The sequence below is a fragment of the Stegodyphus dumicola genome, chromosome 12 (assembly GCF_044657685.1).
Source record: "Stegodyphus dumicola isolate Sdum_Otavi_A_Nest chromosome 12, ASM4465768v1".
In the NCBI taxonomy this organism is placed as follows: Eukaryota; Metazoa; Arthropoda; class Arachnida; order Araneae; family Eresidae; genus Stegodyphus; species Stegodyphus dumicola.
The window spans coordinates 5139455-5161876 of record NC_140779.1 but is presented as its reverse complement, the minus strand read 5'-3'; the positions used below and the strand labels follow the sequence as shown (position 1 = coordinate 5161876).

Genomic DNA, 22422 nt, shown 5'->3' with positions numbered 1-22422 from the left:
AGGCACAATGGATCAATACAAGTATGCATCTGTCCTTGCGGACCATGTTCACCCCTACATGCGCATTGTTTTTCCTCAGGATGATGGCATCTTCCAGCAGGACAATGCGAGGTGCCATACAGCTGCCAGTGTACGTGCGTGGTTCGAAGAGCACCAGGATGAGTTTACCGTCCTCCCCTGGCCAGGAAACTCACCTGACTTAAACCCAATCGAGCATCTGTGGGACCATCTCGATCGAGTTGTTCGCGCTATGGATCCTCAACCGCGTAATCTAGCGCAGCTGGCCACGGCATTAGAGTCGGCATGGCTCAACATCCCAGAGAACACCTTCAGGGACCTATGTGACTCTCTTCCTGCACGTCTCGCAGCAGTCCGCTCTGGGAAAGGTGGTTATTCTGGCTTCTGACAGATGGTCACATTAATGTGACTGGACTGTGTATATTTCGGAAATGCTGAAAATAAAATTATAATCTCCATAAACAGTTTCTAAGCTAGTTCTATAATACTATGACGGAAGAAAAATAATTTCTCATCCACCGATTTTAAATCATGGCATTTCGCTAATGACTATAGAAAACTAAATAGTATAACAAATGATTCAAGTTACTCTTTATCAATAATTAAAAAAAATAATCAGAAAAATTAAATCCAGAAAACATACGACGACAATAGATCTTACATCTGAATATTTTCAGATATGTCTGAAACCAAAGGATAAGCCAAAAACCACATTTATTACGAAATCAGGGATTTACGCCTTTCTCAGAATGCCTTTTGGCTTATGCGTCTGCCATTAACCGTCGCAACCTTCTAAAGAGCCATGGACAAACTTTTAACACCTGTGCTTCGAAAATCCACATTTAGATAATAAAATAGCCACAAACGAATGAATTGATGGACACATTATGGATTATGGGTTTTTTTCGCTTCTAAACAAAAGCAAGTTTCAAGTGAATGGAGCTAAATGTAAATTTCCAGCCATAGAACACCGACACCTGAGTTATAAGGCATCTGAGAGGGAAATCGAAACAGAAGATTCCAATATTGCAGATAATATTATCAGGTTCAGTGTTTCTCCTTACTTGCTTGGGGAACATTAAATGACCTGACTCGGAACAGGGAGCTTACTGAAGCTATGTTCAATAAATGTGGGAAGTAGACAAGATACACAGGAAGGGTATACAAAACCCTTTATTTTTCTCTCTTTACAATGATTTCCGGACTTTGGAATACAGAGACCAACCACTTGTGGTCTGAAAGTAAGAATATAAAAATATTAACTAAATTCTAACTAAACTTAACTTTGGATTAATAAACAAGTGTCTACTCGAAGATTGGCCTATATTAACAGAAAGGCCGTATGTAGTACAGAGAACTGTTAACACTACGATACGTTTAAAATTATCAAGAGGATTAAACCTCTGGCCTTAAAGGCAACCAGCAACCGAGTAAAACTGCTATGGCAAGCGGCCTGCTTCTAATCACTCCTTCCTCTCTCTCGCTTGGCAAAAAGCCACAACTTAAGTACTTGGCGTTCGCCAGACAAATTTGCATAAATAAGTTAAAGCTTTTAATTCTGGCCGGAAATAGAAAATAAGAAGTGATAGTAAAGATTTAAAATAAAATAAACGTTAGTAAAACTTAAGATCCTTACAATATTATCAAGAACTATCCATCAATTAAAAGGAGAAAAATATTGGCATCATTTTAGAATTTGTAGTCCTGTTATAGAAAAATCATAAAGATTTTGTTCACTAGCATAGTCCTTATTAATTTAAAAAAGAAAAAAGGCTGGATTCACTTGTTCGGTAGAAGCAAACACTGGTTTTAAAAAACTTAATCCAAGCTCCTGTCTGGAAATTTTCTGAAGGGGACGGTAAATTAGAAATCGCTGCAGATGTATCTAATGTCGCGATAGGAGCCGTGCTTAGGTACAACGGACAAAGGTAAATCCGATAGCATATTTTAGCAAAACAGTTAGTTCAACTCAAAGAAATTATACCTCTACCAGAAAAAAAACATTAATAGTTCTTTTGGCCGTGCAAAAAGTTTGAGTTTACTTGGCAAAGAAGCAGATACTGTTTATACGGACCATATGCTTGTATTCTGGGAAGAATTTATTCCCAGATTCGAAAGACGGCTTCTTAAATTATGAGAATACAATTAAATAATATATATTTAAAATTATCTGCAGCTAATGTAAGAAATTACCACTAGTTCTTGAATAGCTGTCAATGAGTTAGTTTAAGTTCCGATAAGAAGGTCTAAACATGATACGACTGGAAAGACAACGGCTGAATTATTTCTTGATAGAAGGTTAATTACTCCATTCGCTAAATTGTTTTTGTTGTTGAAAGAAGGTCTGTAGAGTTTTGACAGACATTCAGAAATTAGTGGGTAAGGCAAAGAGTCATTTGGAGATGGCCCGTGAGAATCAGAAACAGTGGTGTGCTTGAAAGGACAAAATAGTAAATGGGCAAAAGGAAATGTGGATCAGGTTAAAAGTTATTATGAGCAAGCTGATATGCCACTGTTACGAGAGACGCTGGTGTCATTGTAGTTAAGCTGAAGTTTTTAAATCTTAGAAGAGAACTTTTGGCACTCGCATCTGCTGTTAGTTTTCTGCAGCTCTATTTAAAAGTAATATTTCTCATTTGGCATTCCCTCTAAAGCTCTATTTAAAAGTAATATTTCTCATTTAGCATTCCCTCTGAAGCTCTATTTAAAAGTAATATTTCTCATTTGGCATTCCCTCTGAAGCTCTATTTAAAATTAATATTTCTCATTTGGCATTCCCTCCAGCCGATGTTTTAACCTTACTCACCAATAAAATAAATGAGCTTATTTCTTATTCTATCGAATATGTAGTCTTAGATTATGTTACCCACTTTTGAATTTAACTACCTGGTTATTGCTTAATAGCCACAAGTGGTGGTTCGTCCATAGTGCAAGATTTGTCTTTTACCTTCAATTTTCGACTAAAATAAAAGGGTTATTTAAAACCTTCTTCAGTATGTTGTAAGTATTTAAGAAGTAGATTCGATAGCGATAGTATTTCGATCTTGTCTACGGTCTGCAGGGTTTAACTTTAGTTCTCAGATGCAGTTAGCATCCCTATAAAGGTTTGTAAGTGGACTTGTCAAATTCAACTTCTGAGCTTTCTTTCTCAGCAGAAATATCTGCATACTTAAGATACTTTATTAAGCCTAAAATTTCTTCTGTTATTATCCATGTTATTGACGGAACATCATCAGTTATCAGATGCTTCCTAAATTTGAATTTGTATTTTATAAATAATTATTCATTTTGAAATGCAAAAGGTAAATGCGATTTAATCGAAATAGAGATGAATTTATATGGTGTACTTTGCAGTGTCATGTTAGAGGGACATTTGTTTGTTTGCATAGCAGGTCAAGCTGAACAAAATTTTAAAACAAGAGCAGAGGTACTCAAGGGTTGAAACAGTGATATTTATGTGTAGTGTTCATTTTTTTTTTATCGTTAAATGTCAGAAAACCAACTTCTTCATATTTTATATTATGTTTGCGGCTTTTTCTTCGAGAAACTTATGACACAAGATTATTTTTCTAAAATACTAAAAACAAGTTATTTCCTTCCTCTCAAAAAATGCCAAACCTATCTATAAAAGACTTTGAATCATCTTTTAATTATTATAATGTTTTTACAGCTTAATAACTGATTGCACATATATTTTATACAGGTATTTTTGATAGTGGAAATTTATTTGATATTTGAAAGCAATCAGGGTTCAGTGCTTTATCCCAGAATCAACGGAATAAACTATTCGACCGTAACCTCCTGTGAACATAATGCATTTTCAGGGTACTTCGATTGTAAACTTCTATGAGTATAATACATTTTCAGGATTCAGCATTAACGCTTGAGCGGATTTGGAAAAAAAAGAATAAGTTGACAATTTAATAAGGATTTTTGACAACACAATGTTTGTGATGAGTAGTCCTAATTACTTATTGCCAGAGTATAAGTTGGAGACTGGAAACTAATGATTTAATGTATTTTATGTATGCAAGAAACAGTAGGAGAAAACAACTAAAGAAACTGGGTGTACTGGAATTGTTATCGGATGTTGGCATCCTTGGTTAGGGATGACATAGATCTATGCCTAAACATGGTACTACAAGTATTTTCATTACATTGATGAGATTTCTGTTATTGCTGTGATTTATCTCATTTGTCTGACAGCAACACCAGAATTCATCGTGGCAAGGCGTCACATGAGCCTGTCGTTGGCAAGAATATTGAAGCAACATATTGGTGACAGCCCGACTTCAGCTCAATTCCACTCCCGATTTTGAGAGACAGAACCCCGGAGGGGGACGAATCCGAGGGTCTTCCACCCTTCTTCCCCTACCACCAGCCTCTCGAGCGGAATTTCGGTTCACCTCGTATTTAGAATGTTCCCATAACGCCCAGCCACTGTACATTTACAGACTTCCATGCCTTCTCGAGGATATGAAACCGGGCCCTTTGGTACGGCAGTCAGAGTCACTAACAATTACCCTGGTTTGGCGGCATGGTATTCCTACTGTGTTTCTTCTATGTTGTTATAAACAACGCTACATTTTGGATTTATTTATGATAAAAACGAATGTTGAGGTCTTTTATTATTGGGCATTTGAATAAATAATGCAAACTTAATTCATCATAGGTTCAGGTATATATTGATAAAGTGCTTCTGGAGTAGAAAGAAGAAGGAAATGGCAAATAGCCTGAACGAATTCAGTTTATTTGGGGGAGGCTTAGCTCTATTTGTGTACTCGATCATTACTTGATGAATGTTGTTCTGCACTTTCGCGTGGCATCCTGTTCCTACTGGTATACGGCTCAGCAGCGACTGAGCAATGAAGCCGCTGAAAAATCGTAGTTAGACACGGGTTCAAATCACGGCGAGCAGAATGGATTGCATGGACCATTTTCGTTGTTTTCCTGTGTTGTTTCGTCGTTCCCTCTGTTTGTTTTTCGTTGTTTTCCTCTGTTGTTTCGTTGTTCCCTTTGTTTGTTTTTCGTTGTTTTCGTTGTATATCGTAGGTACGAGCTCTTTGAAAATCTTTCACGAAGGCATCTCTTCCCTTAACAACAGCCCTTACGTGCCTTACCATTCTCTAAATAGTATAAAACCAACTGCTATTGCTTTTAGTTGCAGATTTCTGATAAGATGCCTTCTTGGTAATGGTTTGAATATTATATCACTATTTCCTTTGTATTTTTTGTGTTTATAATATATCCTTTGTATTTTTTTGTGTTCTTATAATATACTAATTGCAACTGCTTAGTATTTGTTGAATTATGTTTACTATTAGACAGCTGGGTTGAAAGTTTTTAATTGCATATAATGCTATTTGGCAGTCAGACTATGTATACAAGTTGCTGTTTTTATTTGTCTTATATGTTCTAGTAGCTTTTGTATTGCTATCAATGCTATTAATTCTGCTTAAAATATACTGTTTTCACTGGTCAGGTGGCCTTTTATTATTTTAATAGTTTTAGTTTTCTTTTTTGAAGGATATATGCATAGCTTATATAACCATCGATTTTAGAATTATCTATGTTAAGTTAATAGTAGGATGGTAGAGTTATTAATGTCTTTGTAATAATACTGACCATACTTACCTTGACTATATTTATATATAAATTCTTCGTATATACTTAGATGTAGAAGATTAGACGTAATGTTGTAAAAAATATTGATTTCACAAATGTTAATGCATAGTGAAGAGCTAACGTGGCAATCGAGGCAGATTAAATATTAATTTTTATTTCAATTGACATTTGCGGCCACAAATAACTCGGGACTGGAATTCGTCTCATCCAGGCAACATCAAAAATTTACATTTATGATTTCGCTGTGAAAAAAAGTTATGAAAAAGTAGGATGGCAGCATCTCAGCGGCGACAGAGGTAGAACCAACTTGCGTAGTTATACAATGTGGAAGCTTACTAAGAGAAAGGTTACATACTTATTTTAAAATATATAAAGCGAACTATTAGCTTTAATTTTGAAAAAGGCCACTTTATTCCATATTTTAATTTGGATATTTTCTCTCTTTATTCTAAAAGTAATAATAACTTTTTCTGGACTGCGTGATTTCGAGATTAATCCATATAATGTTACTATTATACAACGACGTAGCTAATTTCTGAATTTGAATTCAAAATTTCTACAACCGAAATCTTTCTCAGTGAGCTTATATACTGGATAACTACGCAATTTTGATTCTACTCCTGTTGCCGCCGAGACGCTGCCGTGTTCTTTCTCCCTGAAGCAACAACACAAAAAATTTAAATATTCTGGAAATAGGCACAGTTAGAGTGTCAAGTTATTCGTGGCCGCAAATGACAATTGAAATAAAAATGAATATTTAATCTTCCACGGCTATCAAGCTGTTCATTATGGACCATTATCTACGCAGTTAACTTTCCTCCATCATTACATCAAGCTCTGCAATATTACATAAATACAGTTTATGAGGGAAAAGAATAAATCTTAGGATTTCCATCCCCTCTTTTAATATTATTCTTGTATTTTTATAATATTGCGTTTTTGCAATAGTTATTTTTAAGGAATCCTCTAATATTGGAATGCAGTTCAAAGAATAATTGCACCCTATACTGCTATTTCAAAGTTATGTCCTCAAAAACATGGCTACGCATTAGTTGACCCGTACGTTTTGTGTTCAAGACTCTTGATTGCAATTTTTATCTACTGTGCAAATAGCCTGCTCCAACTTTATTCCCATAATTTATGGAGAATTTCTCATCACAGCAGAAATTCGTAGGGGTTACCCTATAACTTATGTTTTGTTTTTACGATCTGTTATTATCAACTGCAGTTGTTGTAAGGTAAAACTTAGGAGTTAAGCAAATGACAGTTTCGATAAAAATAGTTAACGTAAGTACTACTTTTTTAATAATGTAAAGAAATTTGTTACGTGATCGTGGAGTAATTTTTTTCGGGGCCTAGTATTTACACCAAAGCATTTCGTAAAAATTCATGTCGAAAGTTTGCAGAATGTGCAAGATACAGGATGTTCATAAATTGTTTCAACAAAATAAGAAGAGTGATAATACCACGAAGACGAACAATATTTACAATTGAGCGTACGGCCACATTCTACTCAGAATGTCAGGGAAGTGTTCGTTTGAACTTTCAAAAGTGTGGGGGGGGACACGAGAGAGAGAATTAACGAAATATAATATCGAATAAATCTCTTTCAGATCAGGAAAAACTCAAAGAAGCTCAAATTCGCTTCCAAAGGCGACGTTTCATAATTCACACCGCCGAATGAAAGGCTTATGTACCCTTACGTAGTTTATTAGTGTCATATTTATGGCTGCTGCAGCAAAGATTCTCACGATGAGATTTTGTACTGAATCAAAATGGTTTCGTATGCCACCGATTTCATGTGCCCACAGAAGAAGAAGAAGCCAGGTGATTTAGGTGCCGGTGAATCATAAAAATCAAGGCACAGGTCCATCAAGTCCGATGTACGTGATATTTAGAATATTTCAAGCCATAGTGGTAAAATGTGCTGGAGCTCCATCATGTATAAACCACATGTTCTTCTGTGCCCTAGCGGAAGAATCTGCAACAAACCGTGCAGCACTTGCCGTACACTGCATCCTCAGACGTTCTAGCAATAGTTTAGAAACTATCACGCAGTCACCAAAACACCTGGCAAGTTGTTCAAGGTAAATATTTGTTAGTGTATGAAAGGGACAAGTGTGGAAGCTATTACTTTCAGTTCGTGGCTGCTTTTTTTACTTTCAGCTGGTTGCTGTCTATCTCACAAACTGTAGTTCACGAGCAGAGCCATCTACGTTTAAAGACTGGATATTGTGCTTGTGTAAGGGAGCGCATAACTGGCTCCAGCATGAAATTCCACATCTTATTGTGATAACCGTAGGATGCCACCGCTTGCGTCTTATGGAAGAAATTTGAAATCCCTCCTTTCCAGAATCCACACACTTCGCTTAGGTTTCATATCTCTGATTAGCAGTCAGACTGGATATGCAATTTATTGATGTTGTTTCAAAGAATTTTCTGTCAATACCGGCTGAATAGTTCGGAATATGATGCGTCAGAAATGATTTATGATAAAATCATTGTACTTTGTTTCTGTTGCCATTCAAAACATTATATGCATGTCTGCCAAATGAAGAGCACATCATAGACTTCATGAACAAGTTAATAATAACCTGAAGCATTCGAGATTTGGTGCTTTTAAGATTCAAGATGTGGTGCTATCACTCCCTTAATTTTGGAGAAACAATTTGCGAACATCCTGTCTAAATTCGCAACCGGCTGGATACTTGAATGACATTATGTACACATATACCACTAGGATTGTAGGATTTGATTTATTAGGCCTATACTTAGAAATATTATCAATAAAATTAGCTTATTCCTTGCAATAGCTAATTATTTTTCGAAACGAATTCTTTTATGCAGCATATCTGAAGAATTTCGGATGTTTTATTAAAAAATATCAGTAGCAGTTCCATGAAGTATGTAGAACTTTAGAACTTAATTCTAAAGAATACGTTAATTTATATTTTAGTTATAGTTATATTTATTGGCTATATTCAACAGCGCATCGAAAGAAATATTTCCAGGAACTTTGGTTTCCGAGTTGCCTATGGCTGGTTTCACACATCCATTTATTTCAGACGAACAACTCTTTCAGATAGTTTTGCTACCTAATTTACCATTGAAAGAAAGACAAAAGATTTTTTCCTTTCTTTCGCAAAAATTTGTAAATTTTTTGTTTGTTGCAATATCGAATTGCCCGTCGTCAACCATCATTTATTGGAGAACTATTTTTCCCTTTACATGGTAACATCAAAATGATCCACGTTGATTGGCTCTTTCATATCATGTGACAAAACATAAAAATAGTTCTCGAGAATTCTTCTTCCGAAATATTTTGATACGACCTTAAGTGGTTGACTTACTCGAAAACCATTTTTTTGGCCAAGACATATGCGAGGCAAAGAACGCGCAGCGAAACATTTTTATTAGCTTCGTAAATTGTCCTGGGACAGATACATTCCTGCATATTTGGACTTGAATGTATTTTAGTCCAGATCTCTACAGAACAGAATGTCGGCTCAGGCAGCTTACAGCAGCTTGCTTGTAATGTGTACCCGCGTGGAAAAACGCTATCCTGGAATAGAAGAGTTGTTGATTTTTGATTATTTATTAGTTTCAAAAAGTTCTATAGATGATCAAACACAAAGACACAGTTCGTAACAAAATCATAACTTGGGTAGCAGAGTCAAATATGCAATCATAAGACGTAATGACAACTAGAAAAATGACCATGTCTGTAGGTATAGCCAAAAATAATAATAAATAATAAATTTTAATTAATTAAATTAAAATTGGGGATTAACTATTATTATAACTATTATTATATTGGGGATTAACTATAGTATTCAAGGCAATTATCTAAGAAGTAACTGCTAAGTACTTTATGGTCATCTGATGTTGCGGGTTTAATTTTCAAAACTTCGCCGTTAACATGGCCAAAGAACTTGTTATATGGGAGAAGAATTTTACGAAATCGTAAAAAGAAATACCCTGTTTAGGGGGCCCACCAGCGGCCGAGCGGTAAAGTCACTGAACACTGGTAGTTCGGTCCGAGGTTCGAATCCCGCGAACGGGCTGACTGCATGAGTGTTTTCGTGGTTTTCCTCATGTGTAACGTGTATACGAGCCAGTTTCCCTTAGAAAGTCCTCCACGAAGGCATCCCTCCTCTTAGGCAGATAGCCCTAGAGGCTTCGCCGTAATTAAATAACCTAATCTAACCTAACCTATCCCTGTTTAGGTCTAACCATGATGGGAGGGGGCTTACGAGAATAAACTTTCTGCTGCCGAGTATAAGCATTTGCCTGATTATCAGAATTAATAGGAACAGAAGCATTATTAGCATTCAAATTACTATTGTCTACATTGCTACTAGAAGCAGAATTAACATTACTATGCATATTATCATTTAGAACAGAATGTCAAGCGTGGCAGCTTTAACTAAAAACCCTTCCGTTTAAACCAGTGCTGTAAGAAACTCGTTTCTCAGAAAAGTTTCTTCTAGCGTCGTGAGTCGCTGTGTATAAAAAACCATATGTTTACTCTTTTTTTACTAGCTTCAGCATGATTTCCTCTAGTTGTGAATGACACTTCCTCTAGTTTCCTCTAGTTGTTAGTTATATCTCTGATGTTTACAGCATCGAATGAACGTTTCTTAAGCTGTATCATTTTCTTGCTATTTGAGTCAGGTGACATAAATACTAGTTGTTATAAATTCGAGACAGCGTAAATTGGGATTACTCCGTCATGTAGGTTTTTCTATGCTGTACAAAAGCAGAACTTCTCGTAAGTCGAAATGGCGTTAGAGAGAAAAGGAATTATCATTGATTTATTTGACAAAATTTTTGAAAATTCTCAGGTCTTTAAAATCTACAAAATCACATTTGGGAAATAAATTAATTTCAAGGAAAGAATGATAGGATAAATTTATCATCCATATAAATAGGAACATATATGTATACCGTAGTTGCACTGTCAGAACTGGAATGACATATAGAAAGGGCAGTTACGATAGATCATTAAGTTGGGTCTTCGAAGAGGAGAGGAGAGGAAAGCTTGTGTCCTTCAGCTCTAGTTTCATAAGTAGAGTAAACCAGGCTGAAGTTTATGGTGCATAGGAAAAAGAAGAAGGTAATCTTTTAATTTAGTCCAGGAGCTCAAACTACGTGTTACAGTAGCGCTTGTCTGTGCCTTGTGTGTCTGTGTGTGTGTGTGTGTGTGTGCTTGTGAATCCATTGCGTTGCAGAACGGGGTTCGTAAGTGCCGAAGCCTCAGAAAGCTTAATAATTTAAATGAGGGTTTTGATTTGAGAACAGCCTTATGGGAATGAGAATGCGCGTGGTTATGTGATTAAGAGTAGTTCTTGCAGAGAAACAGGAGACGAAATAAAGCTTTGACTCCACAGCAATGTCAAACGGAAACGGTACAAATTGATTAACAGACGAATAGGCATGCCTGCTAGTTCTTTGGTGGGTGTTTCCAGGCAAAGGAAAAAAAAAAAAAAAAAAGAGTGGTGTCGTAGCTGATACATTATTTCTGTGTCATGTACCAGTTATCATTTCGCTATTAGCTAATGCGATATTGGATTCAAGTATTTTTCAGAGTTACACAGTGGTTATACATTTAATAGCATATATAATTTAAAAGTCATACACTTTGTTTTAATGCAACAAATTTATATTATTCGTGTTATATTCTATATTTTGCTGCGTCAGAATTCTTAAACTAACAACTAACCATTTACAAATTACTCTCATCCGTTAAATAAAGGGCCCACCAGCGGCCGAGCGGTAAAATCGCTGAACACTGGTAGTTCGGTCTGAGGTTCGAATGCCGCGAACGGGCTGGTTGCATGGGCGTTTTCGTGGTTTTGCCCATGTGTAACGTGTATACGAGCCAATTTCCCTTAGAAAGTCCTCCACGAAGTCCTTCCCTTAGGCAGATAGCCCTAGTGTGCTTTGCCGTATTCTCGATACACCACCACACCAACCGTTAAATAAAGAGTACTTACAATTTCATCTTTCTTCCAACAATATCTCAAGAGCATAAAGCCTCAAATGTCGATAATGAATTTGTATCACAGCATGTTCTGTCCTCGTTATTACTGTAGAAAACTCAATTTCTTTTCATCTTTGACGAGTAACCTTAAAGGGCTTACTCCATTCGACTCACACAACTGCGGAAATGCATGGTTCATAAAAAAATAGAGAGTAAGTAAAACAATAGCCATCCAAAATAAGTAGTTAAGATCAATAAACAAATGAAATAAATAAATCAATGATGTGAAATAAAACTTCCTAAGTTTTCTTACTTTTTTATTGTTAACCGTAATCATCTAAACATTTAAAAGCAATATGTGTGTATATCGCATTCAGTTTTTCGCAATCAACTTTGAAATCTTTTTGTTCATGAGTAATAATTTCTTCTTGCTTCTATTTATGGCATGAAGGAAAATTTTTTTTCCAAGCTTATAAAATTACAGAGAATAAGCAGAATATACATATGAATGGAAATAATTTTACACAAAAAAAGCTACATTTATAAAGCTAAGTTTTCTTAACAAAAAAACTAGCTGCTTTGTTACTCCACTTAATTTTTAGACTAAATTTAGCAGTTTACCTCTCAATTTCATTGATTTTGGTCAATTTCACTCTTTCATTCATTTTCGACGATTATTTCATCATCCCCTACTTGCGGAGCATTTTTTAGCTCAGTTAGTTGGGCAGTACTCGATGACTTCACAGCAGAGCTAGCATTTGATGATGATAAATATTTATTGATTTGAGCTTTTTTCTCTTTTCTTGAAGACATGACTTCTGCGAATAAGAGAAGAATAGAACTTGCTATTCCTATTCCCCATAAGACAAAACCTCCTAGGATGTCAGTTATGTTAAGCGGTTTAGTTCCTTCTGATGGTTGCTTGGAACAATGAGTGTAGTTGGTATACACTCGATTCAACCAGTGGTCTGTCAGTTTCGCTTGTAAGATGTATGTGAGCCTAAAACGAAATAAATGAAAAATGCAAATTAAATAAAAATGTTAAGAGCCATATAAAAGCATTTAACTATCTAACTTATGATAAGAAGTTAAGAAGAAATGGAAATGCTTTATGTAGTACTTTTGATAGGATATGAGACTACCTATTCCAAGATTCAAATATTCCTGGGCAAAAAACAATAATAATAAATCTTTTCAATCCTTTGCAGTCTTCTTTTAACATTATAGAATTCTCAGAATTGTTCTGACTATATCTAGTTACCCATTGCTTTTCATAAAAAAGTGCAATAGCAAAAGAATAAAACGGTGTGTTGATGCAAAGTATCACTTATTGAAAGTCTCCAAAGAGCTTAATTCAATCAAAGAAATAAATCTTATCATATATATATTCTCTCTCTCTCTCTCTCTATATATATATATATAGTCTAGGTAAAAGTAATTATAAATTAATAAGCCAAAACGTGCACTAAAGCTTCTAAGTAATAAACCAATAATCTATTATTAGAAAAGGTTTTTCATATATTATCTCCAAGGAACAGAAAATAAATTAAACAAAACACATATTAGTATTCTAATTAGCATTTTAAATCAATATAATCTACTGATCAATATAATCTACTTATTCGATATAATATACAAGTTAGGGCTTATTAATTTATTTATAATTACTTTTACTTAGAATATTTATTCTAACTTAATAGCAGCTTTAAGCGCTATTTTAGTACCTGCCACCTTAAACATATTATTTCCAAGAAACTGTTAATTTTGAAATTTTCTCACCAATTTAAGGCTAATCTAAGCGAAAAAGACTTTTTATTACAAACTTCTTGCCTTCCATTACTGAGCACAAATAAATTTCCAGCCATTTCATTTTAAGTTTTCGCCCACCAGCGGCCGAGCGGTAAAGACGCTGAACACTGGTAGTTCGGTCCGAAGTTCGAATCCCGCGAACGGCTGGTTGCATGGACGTTTTCGTGGTTTCCCCCATGTGTAACGTGTATACGAGCCAGTTTCCCTTAGAACGTCCTCCACGAAGGCATCCCTCCCTTTAGGCAGATAGCCCTCGTGTGCTTTGCCATAATTAAATAACCCATAACCCATTTTAAATTTTCCAGATAAGTAGGTTTACTTTAATTTCATTTCTGACATTGTTCTTAAATTTAATAGATTCTTTCTATTCTATTATTCTATTCTTTTTTATCTATATTTCTCTTTTACTTTTAATTTTGAGTTTGAACATGGAGGTTCGGAGAATGTTTTTCTTAAGTAAGGATCTTGTTTATTTCTGTTCTTAACGAGTAACTTAAATTGAAAAGAATATCTAACTCTTTTTTGTTTAGTTTATAACTAGTCTTCTGACTTAAATGGACTAACTTCTTTCTATTACTTGTTCTTAATATTTGAAGTAGGTCTAGCACAATAATTATTTTATCCTTACATAGAAAAAAGACGGAACACTCTCACAATTGTTTTATTGCTTGGTTTATTCTATTCTTCTTAATAAGTCAATTAATCTGCAGTCAATGACATTAACTACTTTTCCAGTACTAAAAAAATTGTACTTTTGAATTTGGTGTTTAAATGGTTTTTATTGCAATAAAGGACTAGATTATACTGATTTAAAATTCTAATTAGAATAGTGACTAATAAATGTTTCCGTTAACTGAATTTCTGTTCCTTGGAAATTATATATATAAAAAATTTTTCTAATAATAAATTATATATATATATATATAAATCAAAATCTAGAAAATTGAAAAGAAAAAGAAAATGCCGTATTAAATATTTGAAGGTTAAATCTATTTTCTCCATAAAACAAACGTAAAACGCAAATTTAAAAAAAAAAAACTGAAAACAAAAATTATAAAAAAAGGGAAAATTGTACATATTAAAGCCAAAACAATAAAAAAAATTTAATCTCCTTTGTTTAACGCTTCAAACAGAACTTGTAAAGCAAATGTGTTTTGAAGCCTATATATATGGAAATTTTACATTTTATGTAAATGAAAGATTATATACGGTGAATGTTAAATGCATACGTTGATGCTTCCTTATTTTATGTTATCTATTTGCCAGCTCTTAACATCCTACTTTTGTTAGAAACTCATACATAAAGCAAATAATGTAGAGTAGTAGAAGTAGAGAGTAAGTAGAAGTAAATAATTTTTATTCCTTGATTTAAAGCATTATTCCTAATTAATCAGTATTTCCTTTACATAAAATGTGTCATTCCTCCACATTAAGATCTGTTCATAGGATCTGCTCAAAGGTCATAAGATTGGATACAACGGCTTTAACTTTAGTTTTAAGCATTAACTTTAGTTTTAAGCGTTCTGTTACGCTTCTAAAGTTGTCCAATTTGTTTGTTAAATTCTATTCAATTCGTGACAAACTTTGTCATAAACCTCGTACAGTTGCTCAGACAGTTGTTAAGGCCTAAGAGATCAATCATTCTAAATTATTTAAAATTCTGTTACAGTTCCATAATTTCATAATGAAGCCAGTGCTTAACTTCTATCACATTGTAGAGATATTTGGTTATTTTGACGCGGGAGACGCGAAAAATTAGCAATGCCCTCGCCCGGACTCGAACTCTCGAGTGTCCTAACCGTTACGCCACGAAGTCATGCTGGAAGGAGGGAAAAAATACTTTATAACATCATTCACTGGACACAAAACATAAAAACATTGAAACATAAAAAATATTGTGAAGTAAAACCGATGGCTCATGTCTGCTGAATACTATATATTAAAAATTTGTGTTATGTAGGTACATCGTGTTGTCGATCCAAATAACTACTAGTTTGTTAAGTCAAATAAAAATATTTCAAAGCATTGAAAATTAATAGTTTGAAATTTGGTAAACCATATGTCAAATACATTTTGAGTAATGGCTTGCCTACTTAAAACATCATTAGCTGAGATGAGATCGTAAAGCGCAACAAGAAATTATTTGTAAATATTTTTTATCTTGTGTAATCTCGTGTATCTCATAATTGAAAGATCCAAAACTCTCATATACTGTAACCACCGCAAGTCTTAGTTTTTTTAATTTCCTTCGGGTCACTTGACAGATTCCCGTGTCAGAAGGCATTTTCTTTATATTTAAACTGTTAACTATATATGTCACAAATTAAATTTGCTTTCAATCCGAAAAGCAGCGGGTGTTAAGTTTCCTTTTCATTAACTTTCATTAACTGCTGCAGTAGTTGGAACTACTTCCAACTTTATACTCTCTTTTTTTTTCAAAAATATACACATGAATCTACTCATCTATATACAAATGCACATTAATAAAAAAATGAGGGGCTCATATTCTATCGGTAATCAGAAAAAAAAATTTGCCCTTTTGAATTTGAACTTAATTGAATTTGAACACCTGGGGTGAATCTGATGAAATTTTAAACAGCTCTGCCTCGCCAAATATGGTAGATATGTCTACTTTTAATTTCCTAATTTATAAATTAACTTTTTTTGTATTATGTATTTCTAAATGACCAAACGTATTTTCAAATTTTTGTGTACTCCTAATATCCAATAATTTTGGATATATTCTTTTAAACACTTAATCAATTTTCCAATAGAACTGCAGTTTACACTTATTTGACGTCTAACTGGATTTCGGAAAAAATATAATTGATTCTACACTCTGGCCCACAGTGGCGGAGCAGTAACAGCTGCTAAATATTGGGAGTTCGAGTTTTGGCGAACGGGATGGCTGCATGGGCGTTTTCATGGTTTTTCCCAAGTGTAATGTGGATACGAGTAAGTTTCCCTTAAAAAGCCCCTCCACGAGACATTCCTCTGTTGCGGTATAGAACCTAAAGGTGGAGCACGTAAAAAATAAGCAAAAGCAATTCTACACCCTCAAAAGGGCCAACTAGCGGCCGAGCGGTAACTTCGCTGAACACTAGTACACTGGTGAAATAAATTAAGAGAATTTGCACATATTATCGAAGTGCATGAAAAGAACTGAACTGAAGGAAAAAACCACTGCTTCTAGATAAAAATGCAAATCTTATACGGCAAATACGTAAGTGTGTGTAAACGAAGCCAGCAGAAAAAACAGACTTTATAAGCGCGTGGAGTGTAAGACGAATTCCGTTCGCTAGCACACCTCGGCGAATTTCTTGGGTTCATCTTGCAATCGGTTAAATTCACATCGGTACAGTAAAAATGAGTAACCACGAACATTTAGATGATGAAATGATGTGACGAATTGTGTGGAGGCTAGAGGCAAGCCAATCGCAAGTCCAGATAGGCGCAGAGTTAATTTAACGCTCAGCGTCGTGTGTAACCTATGGAAACAGTTCAGGATACTGGATCCATCGAGAGAAAGCCTAAGCAAAGTCGCCCAAGAGCCACAACAGGCAGATCGTTATTTGTCCATTTTAATGAGGCGTAACAGAGGGGCTACAGCTTCTCAGCTCTCTCGGGACCTGTATGCAGCCACAGGAACCCGTGTAACAAGGATGACTGTTTTCCAAAAGACTCAATGAGAGAGGGTTGTTTGCCAGAAGACCGGCTGTTTGTGTCTCGCTCACGTCTACGAACAGAAGAGTCCAATTAGAATGGTACAGGCAGCATAGTGATTGAGTACGGAGCAATGGGCGACCATTCTGTTCACCGACGAGTCCCGGTTTAGCCTAAACACCAATTCTTGCCGTACGTTCATATGGAAAGAGCCAGGGACCCTCCAATGTCCGCGAAATCAACAATTATGGCTATGACGGTGTAATGGTCTTAGCAGGCATGATGTTGGATGGCCGCACACGTCTTTGACGAAGGCTCTGTGACTGGTGTGAGGTCCAGGGATGAGGCTTTGAAGCCCTATGTTCGCCTTTTCCGGGCTGCACTGGGCCCCGAGTTCATCTTACAGGAAGATAACGTGAGGCCCCATAGAGCTCTTCTGGTCGACGAATTTCTCGAAAGTGAGGATATTCACCGGAGGGATTGGCTAGCCAGGTCTCCAGACATCAACCCTATACAGCATGTCTGGGACGCTCTGGGGAGGGCAATTGCAGCTCGCAACCCCTCTCCGAGAACCATCCAGGAACTGAAAACAGCGTTGCTGAATGAGTGGGACCAGTTGCTACAGGCACTGATAAACTGCCGCAGTATGACATCACGCTGCGAGGCCTGTAGGGCTGTAAGAGGGCACCATACCCCCTATTAACCCATTTCTTTTGTGTCTTCTGCTACTGCTGTTTCAAATCTTCAGACTCCCATGAGTGTTACACACCAACCTATGTATCTATTATAACTGTTGAATATTTATTTTGTTTGTATTATATCAACCTATGTTCACACCAAATTTTATTAAAATCTGTCCTGTAGTTCTGGAGATCATAGATCAAATATGAAAATTCTCTTAATTTATTTCACCAGTGTAGTTCGATCTGAATTCGATTCCAGGCAAACAAGCTCATTGCATGTAGGCTTTCGTGGCTTTCCCGTGTGTAACTTGGACACGAGCCAATTTCCCAAAGAAAGTTTTCCACGAAGGCATCTTTCCCCTTAGGCAGATAGGCCTTGTGTGCTTTGCCCTAATCAAATAAACGCAACCAAACCAAACGTCCTCAGAAAGAAAGTTATAAAATTAACTAGTAAATTTCTATGGATTTAACGAAAATAAAGAAACAACAAAGAAGTAACAGTTTTGGTTATTAAAGGCAAACGTTTTTCAAGATTCCCCGCGAAAGATGTATAAAGTATATTAAAATTTTTTCCTAGATAAGACTAACTTTTCGGAGTATTGGTGTATTTAATTATGCCAAAGCACACGAGGGCTATCTGCCTAAGGGGAGGGATGCCTTCGTGGAGGGTACCTATGCGTGAGTGGGGGGGGGGATGCTTGAAGGAGTAAATAATTCTGCAAGGTGGATTGTATTCTAGCGTTTCGAGAAAAGAACGACAGAATTTTGGGTAAAAACGCCCTTCCAACACGAATGAATTCAGGAAACTAGGTGTTCGATGATTCTTATTTCTGCAGCTATTGGAAGCCGTGATTTTGAAGGCTCAGGTGCTAAGCACATGGAAAACAGGTTCTTAGGCTAAAAGCCACATCCTGTGTGTAACGCATGGAGAAATGATATGACTTTCCTACCCTAACATTAGGAAAGTTTTTGAAGTGAACAACTAAGTTCAATTTTATTTAGCAGGCATTAATAAATCGCATTTGTTTAGTTGAAATAAAGTTGATCTGGTGCAGGGATTCTCAACCGGTTGTACGCAAGAGAAACATAGGTGGTACGCAAAATTATTTTTAATTAACAAATTCAAAAATCTCGTGAAGAAAAAGAACAATTGATAGAAATTTCCTGTGATCGAACTCTAACTGAAGATTTAAAAAATAACACACTTATTGGCTGAACAGAAAATAAATAAATAAAAATAAAGGCACTTTAAATAAAGCTATTAAATTTTTAATCTAATATTTATTATGTGCGCATATTTAATACAAATAGCCAATAGGTTGTGCAAATGGCAAAGTATTTTTTATACACTGACTACCAATAAGTATTTGGACTCCTATGTAAATGACGATATCTGCGGTCCTAAGGTACGTCACGGACTCCGCCGGTATATATCGTGTAGGAAACAGCATCGGCTTTAGTCGCATGCAAGATGCCTCGCAGTTCGGAGCTCTCTGATTTCGAGAAAGGTATAATTATTGGGTATCACAAATGTTGCCGATCCTTAAGGGACATATCTAGCAAACTGAAGTACCCAAAATCGACAGTGGCCTATGTGATTAAGAAGTGGAAGGTGAGCGGTGATTGTCGGAATGTGCCCCGAGTTGGCAGAACAACGAAAGTGGGAGATAAAGACCGACGAGTGCTGTCCAGAGAAATTCGGAAGAACCGCACCCAACCGATGACCCTCATCCGCGAGGAGTTTCAACAGGCATCCGGGAGTATTGTTTCAATGAACACCATCCGTAAGGAAGCACATCTGCTTGGTTTTCATGGTCGTGCTGCTGCCCATAAGCCTTTGATCACAAAGTCCAACCGCGCTGCTCGGTTAACGTGGTGCAAAGCACATCGAAATTGGACCGTAGATCAGTGGAAACGGGTTCTTTGGAGTGACGAATCAAGGTTCACCCTTTACCGTTCGGATGGCAGGGTCTTGGTCTGCCGTCTACCTGGAGAACGTCTCCTGCCAGAATGCATTGTGCCAACAGTCAAGTCCGTCGGAAGTGGAATTATGGTCTGGGGGTGTTTCTCCCGGTATGGGCTGGGACCCATGGTAAGCTCAACTCCGATGCCTACTGCACTATTTTGGATGACAATGTGCTTCCTATGTTGCGGCAGTTTTACGGGTTGGACCCCTGTTACTTTCAGAACGACAATGCCCGTTTTCATGTTTCGACGTTAACCAAGGCTTGGTATGGTGCCAATGGAGTTCATCGAATGGACTGGCCTGTCCAGAGTCCAGACCTGAACCCTATCGAGAACCTCTGGGACGAGTTGCATCGCCGAATTCAGGGATGAAATACCCCTGCAAAATCGGTGAAGGAACTTCTATGTCTTCTCCAAGCCGAGTGGAAGAAAATACCACTAGCTGTCATACAAAGACTTGTGAAAAGTATGCCCCGGAGGGTCCACGCTGTAATTACCTCTCGTGGAGACTCTACCACCTATTGATTTTGAATAAAGTTAGTTTTTCTTTTCTATCACAGGTGTCCAAATACTTATTGGTAGTCAGTGTATTTCTATTAAGAAATTAAAGAATAATCATTGTAAAGGTACAGTTTTTCAGTTTTTGTTTAGGTGGTTCGCGTTAGTCAAAAGGTTGAGAACCACTGATCAAGTGTTCCTTTTAGGAATAAATAAGGTTACTGCCAAATGAAAACAACCCCTGTGCTGGTTTCAAATGCAAAGCAATTCAGTTTGCGAAAGGAAATGAAAATGGTGCTGCAGCAAAGACGTTTAGTGTTGCTTCGAAAGAGGGAACGGATGATGATCATTTATTTATGGATCAGAGTAACGATGATGGTGAAGATGAAACAGAATTCGATGATGTGCTCTAAGATATAACGGAACAGGAATATGAAGGTATGATTAAATTCATAAGGTATGTCATTTTTTCAAATAAACAGCAGTTAGTACGCGTAAAAAATCTAATTTTTTTATCATGATTTTTTTTCTTCATTTTTAATCTATCATTTTTATATCCGACATACAACGCTCACCCGTAAATTTCGATCTTATTTTTTGTATTAAAAGTGCGCGTTATGCGCCGTATATTCCGGCGTATAACGCGCACTTTTATTCTAAAATTTTTAAATTTCTTCTAAAATTTGCGTTATACGCCGTATATTCCGGCATATAACGCGCAATTTTATTCTAAAATTTTATTCTAAAATTTTTAAATTTCTTCTAAAATTTGCGTTATACGCCGTATATTCCGGCGTATAAAGCGCACTTCCGTACTTCCGGTATTTCTAAATGTACTTGAGGAGAATTTTAAATGCAATTATCATACATATGGGACTGAAATTAATTCAAGATCAGCTGACAATTCATAAAATATGAATCCATAAATAAAAATAGAGTTTATAACTAAAAAAATAGAAATGCATTAATGGATTTATCTCTCTAATAATTAAAACAACGGGACCCCCCCCCCTAAAAAAAGGCAATATATAGTACTAAAGTAGAGAGAGAGTGGAGGGGAGGAATTCTTTATTTTGACTTCAATGCTAAATGCACTTCAAAGTCATTACTTTACCATGTAAATTTACTCCGTCATGATTTCCGATTTATCGAGCACGATATCATGCGTGTTAGGTGATTTCAAACAGGAGCATGATTTCTTCTTTTCAAATACTGCAATTTTTCTTTAGTGCTTTTTAGTTTTATATCAATAAAGCTCATTTGCTTTCAGAAAGGAAAATACTGGCTCACACGCAAACAAATATGGATTCAATTCCAGCAAGCTTACTGTTGTTATTCAACTGATCGAAAAATACACTTTTTTAAATTCTGAATACAATCTTTTTTTCTATATCATCGCATTCCATTTTTTTAGGGGGAGAACTTTTTATGCGGTTTTATTTAACTCAATTTTTTGTTGATTTTAATCAGCTAATAAGGTATTTTCTGCCTCCTTTCTGCATGCCTTCGTGGTGTAATGGTCAGCACATTAGGCGCTTATTCAAGAGGTCATTTGAGGATATTTTTGGTACTGTGCACAGTAATTAATAGACTCTGCTGACCATGTTTACATGCACTTTATATGTATTTATCTTTTTGTTCGCAATGTTATGTACGTATTATTCCCACCGACAATTCCATAGTTAACTGTATCCTGTAATTTCGATATATGTTGACGTCCTTGGTACCTTCCACATATTCTAATATAATCTTACTAATTCTCTCTGTGTGAACCTCATGTGTGTTTTTACTTCCTTGTACGAAGTAAAAAGGAAGTATCGTAATCGCGAAAAGTTTCAGGCAGCATATTTCAACGAAAATATCCATTTTGACCGCTATCGAATGCAATTTAACGATGTTTTTGCGTGATATCTTTACGTAAGAGCAGAATAAAAGACTCGTTTCCTCCAAAAAAATTATAAAACTGCTTTAAAATTAACTCTGAAGAGAATTTTTCGTGGCGTCTGTACAAACGTATGTACGTACGTATCTCGCATTACTCAAAAACGAGTTGCCTCAAAACGTTGAAATTTTGTATATAGGACTGCTATAACATGTAGATGTGCACCTCGTATTTTGGTTGTAATCGCCCGCACCAAACGTATATAAATATATTTATATATATATACACTCTGTTAC

General features: G+C 35.9%; 2 protein-coding genes across 2 annotated transcripts in view; one reads left to right on the top strand and one right to left on the bottom strand.

Annotated features, from left to right (window-relative positions):
* LOC118192775 (uncharacterized) overlaps positions 1-22422 on the top strand; it is a 153607-nt gene that overhangs the window by 43932 nt on the left and 87253 nt on the right. The window lies entirely within an intron of this gene.
* LOC118192773 (putative glutamate receptor) overlaps positions 11942-22422 on the bottom strand; it is a 45400-nt gene continuing 34919 nt past the window's right edge. The window contains exon 9 of the mRNA XM_035363789.2: positions 11942-12626. Coding sequence (XP_035219680.1) covers positions 12284-12626 — 343 coding nt within the window. The 3' untranslated portion in view covers positions 11942-12283. The remainder of the gene's footprint in view (positions 12627-22422) is intronic.